This window comes from Equus asinus, chromosome 4 (genome assembly GCF_041296235.1).
Source record: "Equus asinus isolate D_3611 breed Donkey chromosome 4, EquAss-T2T_v2, whole genome shotgun sequence".
Taxonomy (NCBI): domain Eukaryota; kingdom Metazoa; phylum Chordata; class Mammalia; order Perissodactyla; family Equidae; genus Equus; species Equus asinus.
The window spans coordinates 135463186-135489842 of record NC_091793.1 but is presented as its reverse complement, the minus strand read 5'-3'; the positions used below and the strand labels follow the sequence as shown (position 1 = coordinate 135489842).

The following is a 26657-nucleotide window of genomic DNA, read 5'->3' as shown; positions in this document are numbered from 1 at the left end:
ACTTCGTCACCTCTAGGCCTAGTCCTGCCGCATTCAAGCTCCCCAATCACAGACTATAGGTTTCTTCAAAAACTACCTAAAACATCCATGTTTCCTTCCCAATTTCAAACAATAAGAGGTTTGAGTTCTGGGGCTGGCCTGAACGGAAAGATTCAGACGACAGGGCAGAAGGACAGCCTGATGACCCAGCTGGACAGAGTGCTTCCCTGCAGGTGCCCACAGCAGTCCTGGCTTCACAGACAGGAAGGAGGCAGCTCAGTTTACGTACCTGGCCTACGTCAAGGGCTGGGTTTATACTGTGGCCAATGTCCATGACAATGTCTGTTCTGATGTTCTAGTAAGAAAAAAAAATGTTTATTTCAACGAATACAACTTAGGGAGAAAAAGTGAGAAATAGTTCCTGCCAGGATGACATTGGTACAGAACCTTTCTTTGGGCCACATTGTATTTCAGGAGGGAGAAGCAACCAAGATTTCATTGTGTCACAAAGTTTATTATGTATAACTGTCAAAGTTACACAAATACTCAACTGGCTTAAGCACTGATTTTTTTATTTCTTGGGAACAAGAGAGAAAAATATTCACTTGACTTTGATTCCAGTTGAGTGATGCAACATACTGAGTTCAATCCACTAGCACAGACATAACGTGACACAGAAAACAGAAAACATCCACGGCCTTCGTGATCCTTGTTGAAAAACAGCGTGGCCACCACCCAACCCAACATCCAGAGTCCAAGTGGCTGGGTGAGATTTACCAAACCACAGAACTCAGGGTGCATCAGCAAAAAGGTCTTTCAATTGCTTAGATTTTCCTTTTTTAGAGCAGAAAAAATAAATCTGACATTCCACTTGGCGACCAAAAGTTTCCTGATGACCTACAAATGAGGAGGAATCCAGCAGGCCCAGGCAGCTGCTGGTAACCCCTTTGCTCTCCAGCAAGGCTGTACCTTCTTTTATGTGACATAGTTGCTTTTGCCATGGCAAACAGATTCTACCTATAATTATTAATGGAACAAAGGAAACCCAAGAGTTTCCTTATTTGATCTGGGACTTTCATCTAACATTTTTCTTAAGAAAATTAGATAGCGATCCAGAATGTTTTACTATAATAAAACTTCAGGCACTCACCTCTTTTATTTAAAGACACAGTGAAAACTGTAAAGTTCTCTTTGACCCCATTTAGCAAGGCTGGCCTCCCAGGAGACCAGTGGCCTGAATGGGAGCTGAGGGCAGGTGCTCTCAAGGCTGCAGTGTTAATGAAGGCTTTGTGTCAAAGCTTTGGACTTACTACTGTTTGTCACTGTCTTCTGATAGGGCTGCAGAGAGATGTTCTAGGTGGTGGTAGCCAGCCTCCAAGATGGCCTTCAAGGATCCCCACCTCCAGGTATTCACATCCTTATGTAGTCCCCTCCACACTCTACCAGCGTGGTTGGTGTGACCAGTAGGGTATGGCAGAACTACCAGTGCGTCACCTCAATATTAGGTTATGAAAGACTGTGGCTTCTGTTTGGGATGCTCTCTCACTTCCTCAGACTCTCTCTCTCTTTTTACTTTGGACCAGTCCCTGTTAGGGGCAGGGGAGGGCAGCTTTCACATCCTGATGACACTCTGGCAGCCTATAGAGAGGTCCATGTGGTAAAGAACAGAGACCTCTGGCCAAGACCTGGCGAGAAACTGAGGCCTCCTGCCAGCAGCCATGTGATGGAGCTTGGAGTCCGACTCTCCAGCCCCCTTGAGATGACGACAGCCCCAGCCAACAGCTTGACGGCAACCTCATGAGGATTCCTGAGCCAGAATCACCCAGATAAGCCACTCCAGATTCCTCATCTTCAGGAATGGTTTCAGTTAATAAAGATTTGTTATTTTCAGCTGCCAAGTTTGGGGGTAACTTGTTACACAGCAATAGATAACTAATATACAGATGCAGGTTCAAAATTAGGGAACTTTTGCAGGAAGAAGAGCGATTCTGTGAACATGAGGAGAATGACTGGAGGCCCCCCTCTTGCCTAGGAGTGATACCCAACGTGAGCTACAGACCTAGCTTGTGTGAAGGCATCTGATAAGACTTCTTAGCACATCTCTTAAGAGTTAAAGTGAGTCATAAGAACACACCTTAAAATTTCATACCAAGGCTAAATATTACCTTTGTCTTAGACCTTGATAAGGGCATAGAGAAAACACAAATGAGCACGTTTTCACCAACTTTTTCACTGAAGGAGAAGGAATGCAGAAAGCAGCATGAGAGAACTTTCTAGTGAGCTCCCTGCACAGGAGCGCTGCTCTGGGGTGAAAACCACGCTTAGCGTGGTCACTGTGTTGCCCTGGTCCAAGGTTCCCCAAAAGTGATGTGGTCTGAGTCAGAATCCAGGGAAGCCAGACACCTGAATGGGCAGGTTCAATACAGGTGTAGACAATTTCAAAGATTAGGCTGGCTGTAGTTTAAAAAACATACATGCTGGAGACACATTAAACCAAAATTTATGTCTGATCACAATCCAAGATGTAGTCACAAAGGATGTTTGGAAATATCAAGCACTAGGGCGCGCTTCTGGGTAGGATTTTGGACAGATAATCACATAACAGTTATGAAGGCATCACAGTGCCATTTAATGTACTGACAATCATTTATCATTATTGACAGTGGCTAGTAAGTGGCTTCATTTACCCCCAAAGACCCAGCGTCAAGAGGACAAACTCCATGAAGCAGGAAGGAGTATGTGTGACTGTGGGTGTGCATCTCAGCCTAGCATCCTTTAAAAGCACAAGGATGCTCTTAAACTAACAAAGCAGGGACCTAGCTGGATAAAAGATATCAAAAGCTGGCCACTAACTTCCCTGGGCTGGCCCGTGGTGCGCCTTAGCAGATTACAGATGCTCATGAAATCCTTTGAGAAGGGTGTACGATGGCATCTCACACAAGAGGTCAGGACTTCTGCTTGTGCCAACAGTCTACACAGAAGCTCCCTTTAGGCTGTGCTTCTTCCTTGAAGCAGCTTATTTCCTGATTCCATTTAAAAGGGCCAAGGAAATAAAGAAGAGAGGCCACTGTTTTTTCCATGGAAGTAACCATAGCACCAAGACAACTGTTGAGCGTCTAGTCCTTCTTGGGACCAGAGAAATTACCCCCAGGCCAAATACACAGTGCTTCTATGCTGCACAGATAGAAGGAAAATGCGCAATTGAGGTGGATCTAGGGGAAATTTGAAGACTCCCCTAGCTGGTACTGACCTTATGAGCACCTGTCAGGCAGTCTATTTCCACCTCGGAACAGGCAGCTCCAAACACAAAGTATTCGAAAGGATGGCCTTCGCCTGTCTCCCAGTTCATGTGTGACTCATAACCCCTGGAGGAAACAGAGTTCTTGAGGAGTGCTGTTAAGTGACCAAGTCCCCTAATTGCAGACCATGATGAGTAAACAGACCCATGAGAAGCTGCACTCCATTTTTATGCACAGCAAAGTAGAGGAGTACATTTGCACAATGATGGGCCAGCACACAATGCACACCATCAATCTGTTGGATAAATAAATATTTAGTTCTTTCTTATTAAACTTGCTTTGTCTGATAAAAATATCCACTCGCTCCCCATGAATGACTCCTTGTGCCTGGGAGTTAGCTGCAGACTCTATGGTTACCTGTGCTCTTGCTTTTGGCTAATATTGGATCATGTAATCCTACTGTCATCAGATGCAGGGAATTCAACCTGCATTTTACACCAAACACTGCTTCAGAGGTGCATACTTGCCCATTCGTCTATCTTTCCAGCTCCAGGATTCAGTTTCTGTGCAAAGGATCGGGCCCTTGCCTTTCAATCTTTGCCACTACTCTGGTCCCCACGGCCTGCTCTGTTCCCAGCTCCTCTCTAAGGACACCAAGTGAATGTCATGGTGAAAGAGAAGCAAGGGCCAGCAACCTGCCAGCACTTTCTATCCTTCTCTCCTCTGCTCCCCCCAGACTGGAGGTAGCCATGAAAAATGCTTCCAGTGCGTATTCCTGATAGCCAGCCAGGGCCCTGGACTCCCATGACAACTGGCAAACTGACAAAATCAGGGAGGACTCTCTGTGTCACCCTGTTCTCGGATGGCTTTTACTCTCCATTAAAATAATTTGAGAGGTTGTTTTCCAAAGTATCTGAGTTCTAGTTGTTCCACATCTTGACAACACGTAGTTATTGTCAAATTTCCTACTTTTGCCAATCTAGACGGTATGAAATGGTATCTGTCTTATTATGGGTTTCATTTTCATTTCCTTACCTGTTTCTTAACTTAAAAGATACACCGAGTTTTCAACAGAACGTCAACCTCTGTTGTGGGTTCCACGCACCGACCCACGGAGAAGCCTCTGGCTCTACCCACCACCAGCTGACTCTTTAATTCACCTGCATTTTATTTGCATGCCTGTTTTTCCCAACCAAAGCCTTTCTGGGCATTTGGATTAAGTAAAAGCTAAATGTTCTTTCTAACAGTGGGTTAACAGAAGGTATAAATCACTTTTTGCCAAAATTGCAAACAGAAGTGAAACTCTTCCTCAAGATACCGCACTATTCCCCACAGAATGTTGGGAAAGGACTATTTACCTGAAGTATCCAGTCGCTGAGAGACTAATGCTTTCATCAAAAGCAGCCTGCGCCTGGGAAAGAAGAATATAACGTGACGCAGAGAGGATGTATACAGTAAGAACCACTCGAGACTTCGATTTTAATTTTACTATGTGTTAAATAAAGCTACCAGTAGTAATAACTAGGAAGGACCAAGAGTAATTTACTCCTCTCAGCATTCTCCACCGCCACAGGCATTTGTGGTCCACTGCTCATAGCGACAGCGTTGTCCAATGCGTGTGATCATAATCACATGGTATGTTACACTTATAGTCTGGACTATAGTGGGCAACGCGTGCTCTGCTTATGAAGAATTTCACTCAGTCATCTGGAAAGACTCAACCCGTTAACATGGAACATTTTGGGAAACAATGGGTGGTTGGATGTTTAATTTTAATATCATGCATATATAACAGTCTTAGGAGAGGGGTATAATTTTGCCAAATTGCTCCAGTTATACCAAAGGTTCTGCTGATTCTGCAGTGCACACAGTTGACTAATATACAGAAAAGTGGAGTTGAGGTCCAAGTCCCCAAGTCTGAGAAAGAAAAAGGTACGAAGTGCAACCATTACAGGAGGAAGTGGGCTGAAGGGCGCATTTCACAATGGTTGAGAACTGACTCTCTTGCTCTGCATCTCTCTCCAGCTTTCTCCAATCAGGCTCTCTCAGCTTCCGGGGCCCAGGTAGCCAGGGCAGAGGGCAGGAATAAATATGCCCAGAAAGGATTGAGAGCTCCAATTATATGGATTATGGAATGAATCCTAACTCTATGGAATAGCAGGAACCATTTCTAAGTAAGACTCCGCAAATGTTATCTTCTCCAGACCAATGCTTTTAATGTGACATTCTAGAACAGTCAGCAGGACACATACTCCCAGCCTTTACTGATAGCCATTCCACACCATGTGGTACTTTAGAACCTATTACTCTGTAAAGTTTGCCTATTGACTTTAGAATGTGTATCTTCTCTTCCAACTAGATTGCTAGAAGATGAAAGGAAGCAGATGAGGGTTCCCATTCCATCCGGTGTCCACTGCTGGTGGAATGTACACCCAATGGCTTGGTTTCCTATTTCTAAATGAGTGCTCACATGATTTTTACTTTTATAGAAGGATTCTGGCGTTATCTTCCCATTTTAGGGACAGTGGAACCCAGTGTAGGAGAAGAAACAGATTTACAGCTATTATCTACAAAATACCTAGTCACCAGTGGAAGAAACCTTAATTAATTATCGGTTAAAACAAGAGTTCTGGACAGAAGAACATGTTTTTCTCTAATGGAGAATTTTCCCAGATGTTAAGAGTTCCGCCACCATCTTATAGGATTTCCACATGCCGAGAGCCAAAGGGCCCCCATTTATCACTATGAAATAGTGCCTTTTAAAGCCCTTTCTTCTGATATTTAATTGTCATCTCTCTCTCTCTCATTCTTCACCCTCCTTTTTTTTTCTAACATAAAACACAAAGTAACAACGATTCTCACCCAATCCTTCCACGTGCCTTTAGGATTCTTGCTGATGATGGGTTCAAGGCGTTTTAGAAGAGTTTGACAAGCATCCTAGGGATTATTTTTTGGTTAAAATTATGATCATAATTTCATGGAAACACCAATTTCAAAACCACATGATATGTGCTATTACATCAGCTCATTTGAGAGGCCGGTGAGAATGCGGAGAAGGAAGAGACCAGCCCTGTGAGTGATGTGAAGGCTGCACGGGTAGGGGGCAGGGCGAGCTGGTCTTAAAGACAGGCCCACGCTAAGAAGTCAGGACTTCACAGAGCAACTGTTGGCAAACCGCTGCCGCTGTTTCTAAACACGGCATGGTCGGAGTTACTCTGTGCGAAAGCTTGCCCTGGCAGGAGCAGCTGGGGGAAAGGTGAGGGCTCTAGGGTGCAGGGACATGGCCTTGCATGGCACTGGAGGCAGGTGCGCATCTGGATCAAAGCAGATGTGTCACCACCACACGGAAGTGGAAAGACACAGTGAGTAGAGTCGAAATGACTGCTGGCCAGTGAGATGTCAGGAGTGAGGGAGACAAACGGGGACACTTCCAGCTCAGGAGCGCCCCTGGGGGCTGCAGCACTGACTGAGCCCCAGTCGGGGCGGCAGGGGTGTGGTGGGGGGTTCACTGAGAGGGGGCGGGAGGGAGAGAAGAGCTGGATTAACTCTCAGTATCTTCTGAGCTCCACCCACAGATTTTGCCCTGCTGGGGCTGATGATTGGCAGTCCACTGCAAGGACTTTTACCTTTACTGCCAGTCCGTTGAGATCTGCCACCAGAGACCCTCCCGAGACATTTGCATTAGGGACAGTTTCCGTGCTGGTTCCCCGCAGGTGGACATTAGACATTGGCATCCTTAATTCACGACTGGCCACCTGGATTTTAGAAGAGAGTTTCTTTTCAGATACTTTGGTTAATCATAGACCCGAGCATACACCCACGTGGAAGCCTGTGTGTGAAGCCCTCCTATGTACAAAGGGGACAAGAGGGCAGAACCACCAATTCCTCCAGCCACAAAACCTCTGCCTTCTACAAACCCTGACACTAGTCTGGACCCCAAGCCCTAAGCACACTTTCTTTTTCTTTCACTTTCTTATGTGCAATAGCATCAGAAAAAGGAGGCGAGGCCCCAAGCCAAGGCAGGAAGACATGCCGCATGTCTTTATCATCATGAAATCAACACCTGTGAGGCCTCTCCTCCCACCGCACTCTGCTAATTCTAGCAAAGCTGACCTTATCAGGTAGGACATGCCTTATCCACATTTCTGTAGATGCTCTAGGAGAAGAGTGCCTCCTGTGACAAGGACAACAGCCTTGCAAAAGCAGCAGCAGCATGTGTGGCCACAGAAAGAAATGGTGTTGGTGCCGCTCACTAACACGAGGACTTAGCTGGCTGCTTGTGCTTCCTTTCTTTGTAGTGCTGGGGGCAAAATCATTGCTAACTTCAGCTGATCCAAAATTCTCCTCTTTCCTGCAAACTATAGAGCTTAATAGAGTTTGCCCATAGCTGTGACAAGGACACAGGCATACAGAGCACTCCACAGTGGCTTTCAGAAGACTGTCTACACAGAGTGCATGGGCTTGGAACACAAAGGTCTCTGGTGGCCCATACGGAAGGCACTGAATTCTCACCCCCAAAATGGGGAAAGATATGATGAGAGAATTCTCAAGTGGCTGATAACATGAAAGAAAATATATGTTCGACATCTCTATAATCAGAAAAATGCAAATTAAGGCAATAATGACATACTATCATTCATCTGTCAAATTTTCTAATATTTTTTAACAATCCATAACATACAATGTTGGTTAGTGGCATAATGAGACGGATACCTTCTGGAAAACAATGTGGTAATATGTGTGAAATGATGTAAGATACACTCTGTGATCCAGTGATTCCATTTCTGGGAATCCACTTTAAGAAAATAACCATTGATTCAGTCACAGGTTTATGTACAAAATGTTCGTTGAAGTGTTCAACAATTGGGAATGATTAAGTAAATTCTATGTACAGTCACAAGCAGCCATTAAACATCATGATTGCAAAGAATTCTTAATAACAGGAGGAAGGGCTCAGTCTATGCAAGGACAGGTGAAAAATCCAGGATACGAAATTCTATAAACAGCATGTAGTGATTTTTTGAAAAAGAAAAAGAAAACATGGAAAGACCCCAAAACAGCGATTATCATGAAGTGGTAGAATTGTGCAGGGTCCTTTCTGTTAGTTTTTGCCTCCTCCAAATGTTTTATATTCTGTAATATTACTATTATGATCAGCAAAACAGAAACAGTAGCTAGTTATCTAAAGTAAATGAGTCAAAAGAAAACTGGTGAAGTTTGGTGAGAAATATCAAATGTGATTTACATCATCAATTGTCCAGAGTCCATACTATAAAAAGGGCGAGGAAGAATGCAATACAACAGAACTTACCCAGCTTTTTATCACCCAGCAAAGGCTCAAAAAAGACAACGCTCTTGTTAATATAAGCAAAGGAAAGCAGCAAATATCCTCCCAACCTCTGCTAGCAATAAGACAACCTGACACTCTTCTGCCACATTTTTTAGGGGAGTGGCTTGTTTACCCAGTTTCTGCTAAAAGACTAACAGTCTAAGCTGTCAAGGCTACACTCTCCTACCCTTTTTCTTTGGGGACAGAAAATGTACATCCATAGTTTCTTTCTCATACATATATCTACAAGCACACATCCAACTTAACCCAATTATTTGCTTTCTCACCTGAATCATTTTAGTGTGGACTCCTTGCCCCATTTCAATTCCCCCATGAGTCACCAGCACAGACCCATCTAGATAAATGTGAACCAGGGCAGCAGCCTAAGCAAAAAAAGATGAAAACAGTTTTCATGATCTTTCTGACTGATATTATCACATCTTGTCAGCTAAAACATTTTCCGTGGAAATGATCCCCTCCTTTCCACCCCCTGCAGAATACACACAGATGCACGTCCCATCACCCTGAGGGGGCTGAGCAGAGCAGGGCAAGAGCTGCCTCGTGGTCACCCCACAAGAGGCCAGCTTGTGGCTCAATGGCTTTGAGTCCGGGGCAGGACTATGCTCCTTCAGCTGCTATTTCCTCATTAGGATGCTGGAGCACACTGCGACCTTCAAGGATCCCCTGACCAGGGTGCATAACAATGGCGGTTTGGGTTTTTGAAGGAGGATGGCTGCAAAGGTAAGTGTAGACAGGCTGCTGGAGAGGGAGAAGAACTGCTCATGTGAACACGTTCTCATAGTTGCAGGTGTGTTACAGAGAGGCGAAGATAAACATGCGAATAAGGTGGGGCAGACAGACCTTAACTTTTTGCTGCAAAATGGGCTAAGTGCACCCTAAATCATCTTGGCACAGAACTATAGTGCTTTAGAGTTGGAAGGGAACTTGGAAGTAATCTTCTGTAACTGTACAGCTCCCCACAGGCATCCAGAGGGAGTGGAACTAACAGAGAAGCAAAGGCTGCTGCAATTGGAACAGCCGAACTCCGAGGCAAACGTGCTTTACGACCAGTAAGAACGCGCCTTCCGTCAAGTCTGCCCCTGCCACAACTGGGGGTAAGGCGACGTCCAGGAGACTGCAGAACACAGGGACGGCTTCTTCACTTGGAGTCTCCAGGGCAAGAGAACCTTAACGGCATACGGTCCTGGAGAAAACGCTTCTGATGGCTGCGCTGGGGCTCAGGATGGCCTGCAAGGCACACCCTTGCAACTGTTCAGCTGGGAAGTGCCCACCTAGTAGACGCGATCTGGGCCAGGCAGGGGTCACTTAGAGCTCTGCCAGCCAGGTTTCTCCACATCTAAGCTTCTATGCAGAGTGGCATAATAATCCAGGATTTGTAAAGGGAGGCTTATTCAGAGAATTCTGGTAACAAGCTGATTTCCATTTAACAAAGCTAAAATCTTAGTAAGCCTTAATTACTCGCTTAGATTCCTTTTAAACAACCCTGCTCATAAGTGAAAGTCGATGGACTTGCATGTCAATCACCAAATACACCCAGGAAAGGACTGCATTCTTAGATCCGTTCTCTGCCCACCAGAAGGATCTCACAGCCACCCGTGGGCCACGGGCCACACTTGGCGCATCGCCCCTTTATTAGTATCCAAAGCTTCACGTTACTCCAGGGGATGAGGAGCAGAAGCCTCTGTCATTCCAAATAAGACACTTTTGACAGTGCAAATGGGCTCTATTTACCTGGTTGGCAGGTGTGAACCAGGGGTGTATTGGGACAATAGAGACAGAGGGGTACCCTTTCTCTGAGGACAAAGACACATTCACGGCCTACAGGAGAATCTTAGAACCTTGAGGAGGGCATCACAGGCATGACAATCACGCCCAAGAGCCTGGGAAGACGCAGCAGGGCATGTTGAACTATCTACTGGCACACCACTCCTGGGGATGCTGTCCCTCCTCCTGGTCATTTATTCTCAAAACAATAGAGATAAGAAGTGGCATCCTCTACAGAGAGCCCAGAGCCGGCTGCCTGGGGTTGTGCACAAGATACCAGGTGATGCCACCTGTAACGGCTGCTCCTGGGGTCCATTCTGTGGCACTTCATTGTTCTCTGCTAGAATGTGAGCCCCTGAAAGGAAGGACCGTGTCCTAAGGCCTCCCTTGAAATGCAACATAGGAACACACATGTAGTCAGTACTCAATAAATTTGAGAAATGAATTTGCAATGGCATAGCCATTCCATCTGTTTCTTAAACTTGTAAACTCTGCATTTGGTCTCCTGGGTTCCACAAGCAATTCAGAAGTTGCTTGTGGGTGACATTCTTTGGGGCTGAGCTACAGTTACAGTGGACTGTGCATTTCCCACACTGCGTGACCCTGCTGGCAACAGCACTGTGCCCGCGTGTCCGCAGCAGCATTTCTGAGAGACACTGCTGAGTAATTTGCTCCAGGAGCTGCTGCAATCTTCTCGGGCCATTTAAAATGTCAAATTTGGTTCAGTTAAGCGGCACCACTGGATGGTTCATCGTTAGCACCACAGAAGATAATTCCACAAAGCTTCATCTATGGAATTGGCACAACTGGAGCAGTGGAACAGATGCTTCTCCAATATAAACTGGGCACTTAGACGGTGAAATGTCAATCTTCAAGCAAAGACTGCGGTATTGCTGAGAAGTTTGCTTTGGTCCTCCAGATTCTCCAAATGTCTCAGCCATTGAAGCACGTGAGTCCCTACTCTGTGCAGGTGTGGAGCTAAGGCCGGGGCAGGACAGGGCTAATTCGATGCTGGGGCCTTCAGGGCTCACAGTCTAGGAATTACACAGAACGGAGGCAAGGTACGTTTGACCCCTCAGCTGTTGGGGGCACAGTCCTGCAGTCACATCCTGGTGCTATCACTCACGGGCTGGATGTCCTCGAGCAAGAGAGGGAACCTCTGTGGGCTTCAGTACCCCCCTCTACAAAACAGAATCACGCTTGCCCGACAGAGCTGAGCAAGTGGCTAAAGGAACCGGGAAACTACAAACCAGCCAGCCCATGGCCTCACACACAGAAGGTGCTCAAGCAGCATTTCAGTTCCCTCCTCTATTTGGTTTGCTTCAGATAGAGTCTTTCAGCGTATGGCTCCAGGAAGCAGCCTGACTGACCCCAACTCCTGGATTTGGCCCCAAGCAAATGTCTCAAGCAAGGAAGCTGGTTTCTGGGGCAGGATGGGGGGAAGTAGTGGGGTCTCCGGAGGAGCCTCTTAGTAGCCTTTGAGAATCTGTAACATCGGCTACTGTCGAGTTTCCCCCCAGCTGAGCTGAATCCCCCCTCAGACCCCACCTAAAGGGGTGTGGGGAGGCAGCCTGATGGAGCTGAGAAAGCACGGCTTCTGAGCCCCTCAGACCTGAGTTCCAGCACGGCCCTCCTTCTCACCAGATGCGGGACTTTGGGCAGGTCATCTAAGCTCCAAGCCTCAGCGTTCTCACCACTAACATAAGGAGCCAAATCTTACGGTTGCCCTGAGGGTTGAATGAGATAAAGTCTAAAGAACTCATAACATAGCAGGTGCTTGGTAATTATTATTTTTTATCTAGTTTTTGAGAAATTTCTGATGAAGGAAATGGGACTGAGTCTGTAGGAGCCAGATAGTAATGGCAGCCACTGCACAGAGACAGCCTGCCACGTCTACCCAAGCCGAACGCCCAAGGATGCCCAGAAGACCCATAATCAATGGGGACTGTTTTCCCCGATGATCCTGGCCGACCTGCTCAAGGACAGATGGCCCAGACCAACCTCTTTGCTATCTGCCAGCCAGTCCATTTACCCAAATTGCAAAGCAAGAGTCACTGCTCACAAACCCTTTTCTAGTGGAAGTTTTCTCCTTTCCTTTCCTGTTTAAGAACCTTGTTCTTGCTTTTATTCCTCAGCCACAGCCTCTTGACTGCCTCCCTCATCCGGGAAAACTGTGCAGACGACTCCACGGCTGTGTGTTGCTCTGCCCTCACCACCAGGCAGGGAGTGAGAAGGATGCCGTAAGACCACAGCGGGTATTGTTTTAATGCTCCTTGAGCTCTCAGCTGTCTGCCATCAGCCCGCATGAAAATGTTCTAACGATTACACCAAAGCTGAACAATATGGCCATGGGAAAGGGGACCCTCCGGCCCGCTTTTCCTGGCCTCCTCGGCTCCCTCAACACCCAGCTTACACATTGGTGCTCCCAGCAGCTCCACCTCCCTTTATCCCTATTCTGTCATCACTCAACACACCTGCCACATTTCTGCATGGCTCAGCCAAAGGTGTGACTTCTGCAAAGGGGAGTGACAATAGTTTTGAGGGCTCTGTCATCCTATCTTGAGGGCTAGTTTGATTGAGCACAACTCTGGTGAAGGTTGACAATCAGGCATTGCAACCATACGGCTTTCCACCATAATAGAAAGGTTCCACAATACCTTTTGATGTGTCTGTTTGGAGAACTGACCTGGGCAGCAGCGGTTGAGAGAACGCCAACAGGAAACTTCAGGGGAACCATGGCCAGCCCTTTCTTCTTCCAGTAATTCTCTGAGTTGAATTTTTCCACAGCCACTTTCCTCAGGGAGTAGGAAGACGTGGCCATACATTCTTTCCAACACTGGATCAGGTTCGTGGCATCAATCTCTTGTTTGTAGGGTGTTTGGTCAATTTCCTTGTACATGTTCATCATTCGGACCTATAAAAGGAGAACTTGAAAGGTCGGGGGTTCCGGCAGACATGGTCTCTTCCATCCACTGTCCTCCTAGTCAAATGCTACTCATCTTGTTAGGCCCAGGCTGAGTTCTATTACTCTTTGTCGAAGGCTTTGCCAGCGCATAATGCTCTCATCTTCCCTCTGCTCAGAGCCTCTATCAAATATGTCAGCACCTACATGCTTTCTGTGCTGCTCCTGTCTAAGTTCACAGGCAGGACTCTTTTCCTTATATTTCTTATAGCACTCAACCCAGTCCAGGTACACTGTCGACTCTTAATTCTAGCTGCATTTGTGAGTATCTGTTGGAAGGCCATCCTGGATTTAACATCCAGCTGCCAGATCTACAGGATTTGGAGTATTCAGATGCTGGGGCGAGATACGACCACTCACTTCCAAAACAGGAAAATATGAAAGTTCATTTAAATATAACCAATAACTGGGATGAAGAATAAATTAAAAGATTCTATCACAGGACATCTGAAGCCATGAGTAGAATTATTCCTGAATTCCCAGAACTGGGGACTAAGCCTCTGGCTGAGAACTCAAGGTGCCAAGTACCTCATATTCTCAGTTGAGAAAACTCTCAGCAGTGTGGCCAGCTACCTCCCAAGCTGACAGGGCCATTAGACACATACTCTTCCCATCCCCGTAGAAAACATTCCCCAACCATTATAAAAGGAAGACTGGAGATTAGTGAGCTGTGCCACTGGGGGAGGCAGTGGTTTTAAGGGAGGCTATTGTCTCCTCCAACTGCCCTGGGATGAAGGGAGGCCATGACCTGGTTCTCCTCTATAATGCTACCAAATGTGACACAACATCTGGGACAGAGGCTGTGGTGAGATGGCCAGGAAGGGAGGGGCCCCCACAAGCTTGAGAGACATGAAGAAGATGCCTCCTGCCTATGGCCACAGATTCTAATGCTGGAGAGAAAGAACGTCGATGAATTGGGGACCGGGGCTTTCCCAGCATTGCCACAGCATGGGGCAAAGAGCCGTGGCCATCAAAGAAGGCTCCTGAGGGGTCAGCTGAGGGTCCCTGGGAGACTTAACCCACCCTTGCAGGGGACTGTCGAATTTGGAGAGAGCTAGCAGCGAGGGAGCCCCCAGACAACATGCCCGACAAGTGGCTCCATCTAACCAAGCAGAGAACAGAGAGCTCGCTGGGGAGGTGCTGCTTCCTCTGGTCCTTCTCTGTCCCTGCTCCACCCTAACACCGCAGGAGAGGGAGCAGTGGTGAGCGCATCCCGCATCTCCCACCGGAAGTCCACTCAGGATTCCGGGTGGAAGAGGCGTAGGGAAGGGAGCAGAGCTTGTGAGTGAATGAAATCGGGACGCAGACTCAAAGAATGGAAAGTAACCGAAATGACAGAGCCTTTACGACAGCTACCTGAGATGGTATGGAAGCAGAGAGGGAGGTTTTGACGGACTTGTTGCAGCAGTTATGGCCCCAACCGCGCAGACTTCTCGCTGAACAAGTTAGAATCCAAGCTCACTCCTCAACATCCTCTGCCTCTAGGATGTTGGGGATGGAGCCCGAGTAAGACGAGGACCACTGCACTGCGGAGTCCCGGCTCTGCGTCAACTCGTTAGCTGAGCTACACTGGGCAAATCAGGCAAATCCTTCAGCCCTTCTGGCTCTCAAATTCCTCAACCTGCAGGCCCCCCGCGGCCCTCCCACCCCTGGAATTCTGGAATTCGATGCCTTTCCTATGTGAGACTCATTTATCATTACCTTCTCAGGGGACAAACCACATTTGGCTGCGACTTCCGTGATGCAGTTTTCGGTGATGAGCCCAGACTGAGGGAAGCCGAACCCACGCAGCGCCGTGTTGGATGGAAGGTTGGTTCTGCATGCCCAGCCCCGGAAGCGCAGGTTAGGAAACTTGTAAGCGTTATCCACTTTCAGAAGTCCAATTTCTATCACCTGGGGAAATCCAGAGTGGATGTGATAAGACCCTCATCCTTCCGCACATGTCTTACCATCCTGAGACCTCAGACCAAAACCAGGCCAGAAATCACTGACTGACCCTCTCTACATCACGTCAAACATGCTAAAACAGACTCACGTCCCCAGTTAGGTGAATTTTTGCTATAAAATAATTTTTAAGGATTTGAATAATTTATCTTTTGAAATCATTGTTTTTTATTTTCATATCTTATGCCTAATGCATTTTTCCCAGGTTTCAACTATTTCCTAAAGCCTTTGAAGCATTTATAGGCCCTAAACACTGGGTCCGCAGAATGTAATGAATAAAATATCCTGGAAAACGGGAAAAAAAGGCTTGGTATTCGGTGTAATGCGCTGGTTAACCAGGGGCAATTTTGCCCCGTCACCCCTGGGACATTTGGCAATGTCTGGAGACATTTTTGGTTGTTAAGACTGGATGTGAATAACCTATAATCAATCTATAAATCAGAACTTGAGGTGAGTTTCTTGTGAGCCAGGTCTGAGGATTATAGCCCAGGTAGCTTCCCTGCCTAAGAAAGGCAGCACAGCAGAGGAGTGGGGTGCACAGAGTGTTATACACCATCTCGGAAAAAAGAGCATACATCACACATGACAGGAACATCTCTTCTACTACTGTCACGAGATGCTTAGCTAGCAAGTCAGTGGTCACAAGGTGAGCACAGCAAGTAGGTGATTAATCCTTCGTTTCCAAGAAGAGATGCTTATCCCTAAGGAGATGGTGGTATGAGGGGGAAGCTACATCCCTATCTGTAAGGGCATCATCCTTAGCTTTGGGACATTGTAAATGTTTAAAGCAGATGGACCAGGCAGCCTCAACAGGCCACATCAGACCTTTTTGGAAAAATGAGGTCAGGGCAAATTAGTTTTAAACCAAATGGCTTCCTCATAGAATCCAATATATCCTATTACTTGTCATTTATTCATCAGACTGGAGGGTAGCTGTGACACTGACATCTACTGGGTAGAGGCCAAGGATGTTGGTAAATATCCAAAATGCACAGGACAGCCCCCACAACAAAGAATTATCCAGTCCAGAGTATCAGTAACACCATGACTGAGGTCTAATGATTGCATTTGGGAAAAGAGCTCTAAGTATGGGAAACACGGAGCTAACACACAGACACAGACTTGGCCAATATCTCTGGGCCCACTCTGGGGGCCCCAGGAACATATAGCTATCCTTGCAAGAAGGGTCTTCATGCTTTTATAATTGAATACTATTTGACTATTGAACATTTTATGGAATAACTCATTTTATGTAGCATTTTCCAGAATGTGAACTTGTTCCCTAAAACACTTACAAATAATGATTCATCCAGGGTGGAACCTCCATTGCAGTAATGCTCCACATCCAGGGCCAAGATTCTGCCATCATTCATGAATCCAGCCTGGAGAAAGAGAACTGAACTGCGATACTGATGCCGGGGACCACGTCTCTCTAACATTTACTTTGTCACTTGAGAACCCTCCTCACATAAGCAAAAACCTTTATGATGTTGGATTTGGCAATGATTTCTTGGATATGACACCAAAAGTACAGGCAATGAAAGAAAAAAACCAATAAACTGGACTACCTCAAAATGGAAAACTTCCATGCATCAAAGGATACAAGCAACAGAGTGAAAAGGCACCCCAGAGAATGGGGAAAAGTATTTCCAAACCATTTATTGGATAGAGGTTAATATCCAGCATGTATAAAGAGCTCCTACAACTCAACAACAACAGAAAACCTGATTAAAAAGTGGACAAAGGATTTGAATAGACATTTCTCCAAAAAAGATACAAAAATGTCCAACAAGCACACAAAAAGATGCTCAACATCACTCATCATTAGGAAAATGCAAACCAAAACCACAAGATACCACCTCACACCCTTTAGCATGGTTACGATAAAAACAAACAACTAGTAACAGAAAACAATAAGTGTGCGTGAGGAGGTGGAGACATCGGAACCCTTGTACACTGTTGGTGGGAAGGTAAAATGGTGCAGCTGCTATGGAAAATAGTATGGCAGTTCCTCAAAAAATTGAAAATAGAACTACTGTATGACCCAGTAATCCCACTTCTGGGTATGCAGCCAAAAGCATTGAAAGCAGGGTCTTGAAGAGATATCTGTACACCTATGTTCATAGCAGCATTATTCACAATAGTCAAGGGCTAGGAGCAACCTAAGTGTCCATCGATGGGTGAATGGATAAACAAAATACGTTACATACATACAAGGGAATTTTATTCAGTCTTAAAAAGGAACGAAACTCTGACACATGCTGCAACCCGGAGGAACTTTGAGGACATTATGTAAAGTGAAATAAGCCAGACAAAAAGACAAATACTGTTTGGTTCCATTTCTTTGAGGTACTTAGAGTAGTCAAATTCATAGGGATAGAAAGTAGAATGGTGGTTGGCAGGGGCTGGGCAGAGGGAGGAATGGGGAGTTATTGCTGAATGGGTGCAGAGTTTCAGCTTTACAAGAAGAAAAGAATTCCAGAGATGGATGGCAGTGATGGTTGCACAAAAATGTGAATGTACTTAATGCCACCGAATTGTATACTTAAAAATGGTTAAGATAGAAATTTTATGTGTGTGTATTTTGCCACAACTAAAAATAACAATAAGAAAGGAAGGGTAGAGAAAGATATGAAACCAAAACAAACAAAAACCCCTCTTGTCCAGTTCATCACTACTGGTCCATCAATCCTTTTCTCTCCTCCTAACACAACCAACTGCCTATTTCTTGACCTCTCGGTCTTGCCACAGGTCCTGGAATTCTGGTTCCCGTCCTCACATGTCTACCAAGACCTTCTCCCCCAAAGCCGGCTAACCCCCTAATCTCCAAACCTGGTGGGCTGCTCATAGTGTAGTCCGCACGTGCTTCTCATAGGGCCCAATTCAATCAAAACTCCCAGCAGCATTTGGTGCTGCTGGAGGTCTTTTAAATAAATATCTTCCTTCCTTTGAAGACGTGTCTAATATCTCTGTTTTCTGTCTGCGCTCTGCTTCAATATATCTGAGCTTATCAAAGTTCACTTTAACGATGTTTGTTAAGTGGAACCAAATTCAAACGAAAGCTATAGTCAAGGGCACGGCCTTGAATTCGAGCAGGTTGAGTTTTGGGCGCTGGCTCTGCTGCTTCTGTGATCTCAGGCCAGCTATCTAAGCTCTCTGACTATCTGTGAAGTGGCAGTAAGTAAGGCAATGCCCGGAAACTTATAGGTTAGTGACTGAAACATAAGTGTCTGAAATATAGCTCGTGTTCTAAATAGAATTATTCACATTACCGTTACAAGTATTATTAATATCATCTCCTGTCCTCATCCTCTTCTCCATTAGAAAACATTATTTTCTCAAAGTCTTAATCACTGCTATGCTGATGGCTTCTATAACTATAATCCAGTCCTTTCAATACAATCCCATATTGGTGAAGGACATTTCTCCCTAATGTCCCATTGTCACTTCTTCCCCAACATTTACACAAAAAAGCTCATCATTGTCCATCCAGATTGTTTCCTCCTTCCAACCTGGCTCTTTCCACTAGAAACCTCCAAGTCATGTTGATGGTTCTAGTCTCCGTTGTATTTTACGAAGTTTGTCACCACCTCCTATTTTATTTCACACTGTCTCGGCTCTTGGACTCGTCTCTACTTCTACATCTTGCTATCATAGCTCAGACCCCAACTGCATCAGCTGCCCCCTGGTGGTCTACCTGCCTCGACCCTCTCTCTTCCCTAGGCCACCCTGCCTAGCGCCATCATATCACCCTCCCCAGTGCGCTCATGTTTGGTTACAACGCTTGACTGGTCAAGGATCTGCTCAGTCTCTTTTTCTCGTGAGATCAAGTTTAAACCCCCATCCTGGGACTCCAGGCTCCTCTCAGTCTGGCATCACTTAACCTCACCAGTCTGTTCCCACTCCTCTTAGGGAAGCACTCTGTGTTCTAATTCCCCACTCTCCTACTCCTGCCCCCATCAAACACACCACGTTCCTCCCGCCTCTGCATTTTTGCTCTTACTTCTCCCACCACTTGCTATGCCTTCTTTCTGCCTACCCATTCTTTGTTGTTTTTTTAATGTTTTCATTGTGGTCTAAATAGTTTATAACATTGTGAAATTTCAGTTGTGCATTAATATTTGTCAAACACCATATAAATGTGCCCCTGTACCCCTTGTGCCCACCCTCTCTTCCTTCCCCCTGGTAACCACTAAATTGTTCTCTTTGTCCGAAAAAGTTTGTTTACATTCCACATATGAGTGAAATCATATGGTGTTTGTCTTTCTCTGTCTGGCTTATTTCGCTGAACATGGTGCCCTCAGGCTCCATCCATGTGGTCGTGAATGGGATGATTATGTCTTTTTTATGGCTGAGTAGTATTCCATTGTATATATATACCACATCTCTTTATCCAATCATTAGTCATTGTCTGCCTATCCACTCTTGAAGGCCATTTATGATCACTTTCTCTAGGATGTCTCCCGTACATACTCAACCTCATATCCATCTTCCTGTAGTTTTACTATGTGCACCTCATCTTAAACCCAGAATTATTATGCTTTCATAATGACCTCACATGTGTAAGTCTTGTCTCTCCCTCAACTCCCAAAATGTAATCTCTGTCAGGACAAAGTTCTCTCTAATAAATCTTTGTTGAACTCAAGCAGATTCAAAATATAGCTAAGAGAGAATGTGAGTTGAAACAGACACATTTTAATCTTCTAAAAATATGCATGCAGGTACACCAGCCGTGGAAGAGACAATGCTGTGTTCAACAGATCCTGCTGTCTTTCATCCTGGGCACATAGGAAGACTACATTTCCCAGCTTCCCTTGCAGTTAGGCAGCAAAGTCCCGGCCAATAACATGTAGATAGAGGCAAGGTCCACACTTACAGTCTTGGTGCCTGAAACAGCTCTCACATAACACTCCTGCTCTCTCTCCCTAGTCTTCTGCCCTCTGCAGAAGGCCCGGGAGAGGACTCGGAGTCCCTAGGGCAGTGCTATCCAAGAGAACTTTCTGAGATGACGGCAATGTTCTATACCTGCATGTCCAGTATGGCAGCCACTAGCCACATGTAGTTACTGAGCACTTGAAATATAGCTAATGCAACTGTGGAATGAATTTTTCATTTTCTTTAATGTAGGTAACTTAAAGTTTAAATAGCCATCTATGCCTAGTGGCTTCCATATTGGACAGTACAGTCCGAGGGGAGGATGGTGGCACTATCAGATGGAAATGCATTGAGTTCCTGAATGATCTTCTGCAGCAGGGTCCTCTCCTCTCCCTGCTCCCAACCCCCACTTATTCCACTGGGCTGGTACTTGAACAAGAAACACCACAATAAAGGTTGAAGTCCCTGAGAGTTTTTAGTTGTTTGTTATGGCAGTTAGTCCATTCTCACTACTACCTATTTCTTATAAAGCAAAAAGTAATTATTTTCTCCTATGGAAATTTTTCTAGGAATTCCCAGGACAGAGTTTTACAAAAATACCCTTGATATATTCAAAACTGAGGAACCTGTTGGCAAATAATTGCAATTTCACATAACACTATTGTTATGGGAATTGTTCTGTTTTTAAAGTGTGTGGGAACAGCATGGTTCTCAGATCTACTTTCAAAGATCCATATCCTCATGCTTTCCAGTTACTCTGCTCCAGCCAATACTGTCTAGTACTTTTTCACAAACAGAAATCTTTGAACAAAGCAGCAAAGCTTTGTTGAACCAGCCAGTTATCAAACATCCAGCACAAGGAATAAAAAGTTAGGGAGAAGCACAATTTGCTGATTTGCTCATTGCTGTTCCCCTTTAGAGAGAAGCCAAATGCTGCCGTCTGCACTGATGGAGTGTCATATTTACAACATGAATCCTCTCCGCCCCCTTCTTGCTCTACTCACTTTGTACTTGCCAAGGTATGGGTGGCGGCCCCCAGTTATTAGCATGTCTTCTCCTCGTTCCAGAATGCAGCGGACTGGACAACCATGTCTGAAACAGAAAAAAAAGCAAGAGAGGTAAACTCCTTCACCAAGTAGCTTTTTTTTAGGAAGATTAGCCCTGAGCTAACATCTGCATCCATCTTCATCTTTTTGCTGAGTAAGATCGGCCCTAAACTAACATCTGTACCCATCTTCCTGTGTTTTATATGTGGGACCAAGTGACAGCATGGCTTGATAACCCCGGGCCGCTGAAGCAGAGAGTATGAACTTAACTGCTATGCCACCGGGCCGGACCCTCACCAAGTAGGTTTTATCTGGGGTTTACATAACACCTAGCGAGAGCTTGAATGGTGTCCACACACCTAACAGAACTACTCCCTGAGCCCAGGCTGTGCTGGTCTCAGGCCCACACAGTGGCCTCCCCTCCCTTTGGGTCGAGGCACAACGCCTGGCATTCACTACTTATGGCAAGGAGGCTCTTGGGTGCCAGAGGCTCCAGGGTATTGTTTGGGGGTATTTCCCACTGTGACAACAGCCTCTGCTGTAGGTGAACAGTCCCAAGGCCACACTACAGACTGGTTACAAACGGAGAAACTCGACTGGTGTCTGACTGCCAAGTGCTCCCTGACGGGACACGTCTGGAATCAGCGTCTTCGTGTCTCATGGAGAGAGGAACTGACCTACATTATTCAGCAAAGAACTTAAGCCTTCTGGCTGTGCCTGCTGCAAAGACAGCTTCCTGTGGGAATATTTCGAGATGCTCACAGGAAAATGGTACTAGCAATAAGGTAAGCATAACAAAAGCAAAACCGCTACTTAAACATGAACATATGAATCTTTTGAGACCTCTCTCTCACAGGGGCGAAGGACAAGTGACCCCGACCCTTTCAGGACCTGTTTCTGTCTACTCTCCAGGTATTACAGCATTTTTGCTGTGGTTTTTATTCTTTCTCAGTTACTGATTTTGCTTCTCATTTTGGTTCTCATAGTGTGTAGTTTGACAGTATAAGATAAAGACGTTGTAATAAGTGGCACTTGTTGGTGTATTTGTATATTATATGTGATTTTAAACAACCTTGACCCAGTCTCTTCCTCCTTAACCCTGATATTGTGAATATTCAGCATGACCTTGTTTTATTTTTTTCTATTTAGCAGATTTTCTCCACTTACTTGTTTGCAGCAAATGCGGTGATGGCCGCCATGATGCCAGTTTTGGTCACTTTTCCCCCGAACGCCCCACCAACACGCTTTACATGACACATGATCTTGTTAGCTGGGACCTTCAAGGTTGCAGCCACTATGTCCTGTGAGTGATAACAGTTCTTGTTACTCTGGCTCATCTGCAGCAAGGGAGGGGGACAGCCCTGAGCCGTTGGTTCCGTAATGTCCATGATACACAAACTGTGTGCTTATACTAAGAACGGGATGATTTCCAATGACCTGGGCATATATCCATGCCTGGTCTCAGTGGTCCTTGGCTATAATGATATTGCCAAAACTATCATTAATATTAAGTAGTCCTTTCAATATCAATGAGATACTTTTGTGTTAATAAATTTCTTAAAATTTTCCCACGAACCACACCCAGAGTGTCGTTTCCACACTGACCCCTGGCGGACGCTGCCTGGCGCAGTGAGAGGTTGGGGTCTTCCCCTGCGTCTTCCTGTCTCCCCTGGAGTTTCTTCTCTCCTCCCATTTGGGTTCCTGCTGAAGTCGGCCAGCAGGTCTTCCTTGGAAGCAGGCCTTGCTCTTCTCTGCCACCATATTGTTTAGTGGTCATGTTTATAGATGGGGACCCCACAGGGATGAAGTGATGAGCCCCATGTCACACCGGGAGTGAGGAGCAGAACAGGACTGGGGTGGGGCCTACCTGGCCCTTCTCACTGTCCCACCTTCTACAAGGCCTCAGTCTCCACACTCCCACACTTCCACCTGCTCTGGTCATGACACTGGCTGCTTACGACCTACTGAATCACGACCCCTCTGCTTTGTTCCCCTTACTTTCACCCTGATGCTTAAACTAGCCCCCCACATGCATCTTCCATTCCAGCGTGGGCATCGTTGTGCCTTTCCTCTTTCTTACATGCACGCTGCCTGATACAGAGGACACGGGCAATAAGTGTGTGCAGAAGGGACCAGGGACTAAATGAACGCACGAGTGGCATTTGATCTTGGTGCGGAATTGCCTGCAAATGGCCTGTCTTCTCACCGTCGAGACAAAACTCACTCTCCCTAGGAATCCAAACTGAAGACTCGGTCTTCATGGGACTTCTTGGATAACTCTAGAACCTAGCAAATCCTTATTCTCTTAATTCCTCCGCCTGTGTAAATTCTAACCTAGCTGATGACACGATTGGTTGCATTCTGTCCAGAATGTTTCCCGACTGCTTCCTGTGAGTTAGGCCCCATTACTGATTACATATCTGGTTGTAAATTTACAGATCCACAAACAGAAGGCCCCTACTTCCATGGACTGAGTATTAGTGCTCCAAATTCTTTCAGTTTCTGAAATGACACTTTTGCCTCTAGTCGCTCTTGGTATATTATGCTGGCAGAAACCATTTAGCCACATCCCCTCCACAGAGGCCCCATGTTACCTGTATGTATTTGGGAAACTGTGAGGACACGTAGACATCCATTTCTTGATCCTCTCCTTTGGGAACAGCAAGCATGCTTTGAGTTTCCATATAGAAATGTTCTTGACCTCCCATATGTATTTCACCTATTATAGGAAAGTACGCCAGAGTCAAAGAGGCTGTCTGATAGCACAGGTAGCATTCCCCCAGCTGTTATCCATTATGGAGAAATTCCAATGATGGTGCTTCGCTGGGACAGTAGGCTGCACAGTGAATTGCCATAAAGTATATTCAGCTTTCACTATATATGCAGATTTGAAGTAGCGTTCTCTAGCAGACTCTATCATGTCTGCCAATACAGGAGGTCACAGAATCCTAGGGAAAGGCGTGTGACTGTCCAGAGTCAAAATATTACAGCAAGGAGACTTCTAGTTCCAAGACAAGATGGAGTAGATGCACTTCTTCCTGTTTCTTCTGCTAAGCACAGCTAACAACCTTGGACGTTACATATAAAAGAAACATAAGATGACTCTGAAAGGCAAAGAGAAGAAGGCAGACCTGCTAGGGACTTGGGGACCCAAGCAAAGACCCGAAGTGAGTTCAGCGGGCTTTGCTGTTGTTGCTTTTCTTTGCTTCATATATCCTAGACCTAGTGCAGAGACATCAGCAATCCGAAAACACCAACAGGCAAAGACCAAAAAAGCCCCAAGAAAAGCCTACTTTCTCTAGCCAAAGGACCAGGAAAGGGAAACCTAGCAGGACAGAAAACTTTTATATAATAACCACTCTATTCCAGCAAAACACTATAGAAAAAACTGTGGCCCCATCCTTATCTGCAAAATTTGAGGGGGGACCTAGACTCCTGCTCTTATCAGGCTGTAATGAGATGACCCAAACCCTCTGCTGGGTGGTGTCAGTGGGACCATAAGGGGCACGTGGACGTCCACCCTCCACCTAGCAATAACAAGGCATCACCCCTCTTTACCCACCAACACCCGGTCAGAAGAGGTCTGGTAAAAGAGGAGATTTAAATAAGATTCAGAGTCATGTAACATAATACCCAAAATGACCAAAAGACAATTGAAAATCAGTCATCACACTAAGAACTTAACTTGAATGAAAAAGGATCATCAACAGACGCCAACACAGAGATGACACAGCTGTTGGAATTATCGGACAAGGATAATTCAAAGTAGCCATCATAAAAATGCTTCAACGAGCATTTCCATAAACGCTTGAAACAAATGAAAAAATAGAACATCTCAGCAAAGAAACAGAAGATATAAAAAGAACCGAACGGAAATTTTAGACCTAAGAAATACAACCACCAAAATTTAAGAGGCTCAATGGATGAGCTGAACAACAGAACAGAGAGAACAGAGGAAATAATCAGTAAACAAGAATATAACAACAGAAATTGCCTAATCTGAACATCAGAAAGAAAAAGACTGAAAAGAAAATGAGCAGAGCCTCAGAGACCTGTACAACTATAATAAAAGACTGAAATTTGGGTCACTGAAATCGAGTATTTGAAGAAATAATGGCTGAAAATTTCCCAAACTTAGCAAAAGACACAAACCTACAGATTCAAGAAGCTGAGTGAATATTTGGGAATATGATAAATCCAAAGAAATCCATGCCAGGACATATCCCAGTCAAACTTCAGAAAAGTGAAAAAAAAGGAAACTATCTTGACAGCAGAGGGAGAAAAACACTACCCCACCTACAGGGGAAAATACTCTGAATGCAGCCGACTTCTCATCAGAAACTGGGGGGCTGGAGGAACTGGCACAACATCTTTCAAGCGTGGAGAGACCTGTCAGTTCAGAATTATACATCCAGTGAAAATATTCTTGAAGGATGAAAAGGAAGTCAATCATTCTTAGATGGAGGAAAACAAAGAGAATTTGTCTTAAACAGGTCTACCCTACAATAATAACTAAGTTATTATGGGAAGTTTTTGAAACAGAGAGGAAATGATCTTTTTGTGTGTGTGTGAGGAAGGTTGTTACTGAGCTAACATCTGTGCCAATCTTCCTCTATTTCATGTGGGATGCCGCCACAGCGTGGCTTGACAAGCAGTGCTAGGTCTGTGCCTGGGATTCAAATCTGCGAACCCGGGGCTGCTAAAGCCAAGTGCACAAACTTAACCACTGTGACACAGGGCTAGTCCCAAGAAATGCTCTTTTTAAAAAAAAGGAATCTTGTAACAGGGAGATTTCTGTTCCTGTTCAGAAAGGAGAGAGAACAATGGAAAGAATAAAAAGACAGGTAAACACAGTAGACTTTCCTTCTCTTTTTGAGTTTTACGAATTGCATTTAAAGCAAAATCGTAACATTGCTTCATGTGGTAGTCAATGAATGCAGAGGGAATTTTTAAGACAATGATATTATAAACAAGGGAGAGTAAAGGAATGAAAAGGGAGGTAAGGGTTCTATAATTTACTCAAGTGATAAAATGTTGCTACACGATATACTGTAATATAGATAAATAAAATTTAACACTTAGAACTACCACTAGAAAAACCAGACAAAGAAATACACTCAAGAACACTACAGATAAAAAGGAATTCTGAAAACCAAGTAACCGCTCAAATCACAGGGAAAAAAACAAAAAATAGAGGGAAAAAACAGAACACAATTATGACCAGGCATCAAGTTACGTGGAAGGCAGACTTTAAAAAATTAAAAATTATACCCCAAAATACTGATTTGCAAATTGCTTGAGGGAGATTCCCAAGGAAATCTTTTGTATTGCTGTCTGCACTTCCTATCTTAACTAAACTCTGAGTAAAGAAAGAGTATAGATGGGTGCAGCGGTTAAGTTCGCACGTTCTGCTTTGGTGGCCTGGGGTTCGCCAGCCCAGATCCCAGGTGTGGAACCTATGCACTGCTTGGCAAGCCATGCAGTGGCAGGCGTCCCAC

The 26657-nt window shown here is 45.2% G+C and overlaps 1 protein-coding gene across 2 annotated transcripts in view; it reads right to left on the bottom strand.

Moving 5' to 3' along the window:
• The window catches only part of LOC106825581 (aldehyde oxidase), a 72894-nt gene that overhangs the window by 3229 nt on the left and 43008 nt on the right, over positions 1 to 26657 (bottom strand). For both annotated transcript variants that reach the window (XM_044768488.2, XM_070508338.1), the window contains 12 exons: positions 23754 to 23878; positions 22327 to 22460; positions 21118 to 21205; positions 16534 to 16620; positions 14996 to 15187; positions 13019 to 13246; positions 8835 to 8930; positions 6845 to 6973; positions 6081 to 6155; positions 4577 to 4629; positions 3230 to 3344; positions 269 to 334 (listed from right to left, as the gene is read on the bottom strand). In XM_044768488.2, coding sequence (XP_044624423.2) covers positions 269 to 334; positions 3230 to 3344; positions 4577 to 4629; positions 6081 to 6155; positions 6845 to 6973; positions 8835 to 8930; positions 13019 to 13246; positions 14996 to 15187; positions 16534 to 16620; positions 21118 to 21205; positions 22327 to 22460; positions 23754 to 23878 — 1388 coding nt within the window. The remainder of the gene's footprint in view (positions 1 to 268; positions 335 to 3229; positions 3345 to 4576; positions 4630 to 6080; positions 6156 to 6844; positions 6974 to 8834; positions 8931 to 13018; positions 13247 to 14995; positions 15188 to 16533; positions 16621 to 21117; positions 21206 to 22326; positions 22461 to 23753; positions 23879 to 26657) is intronic.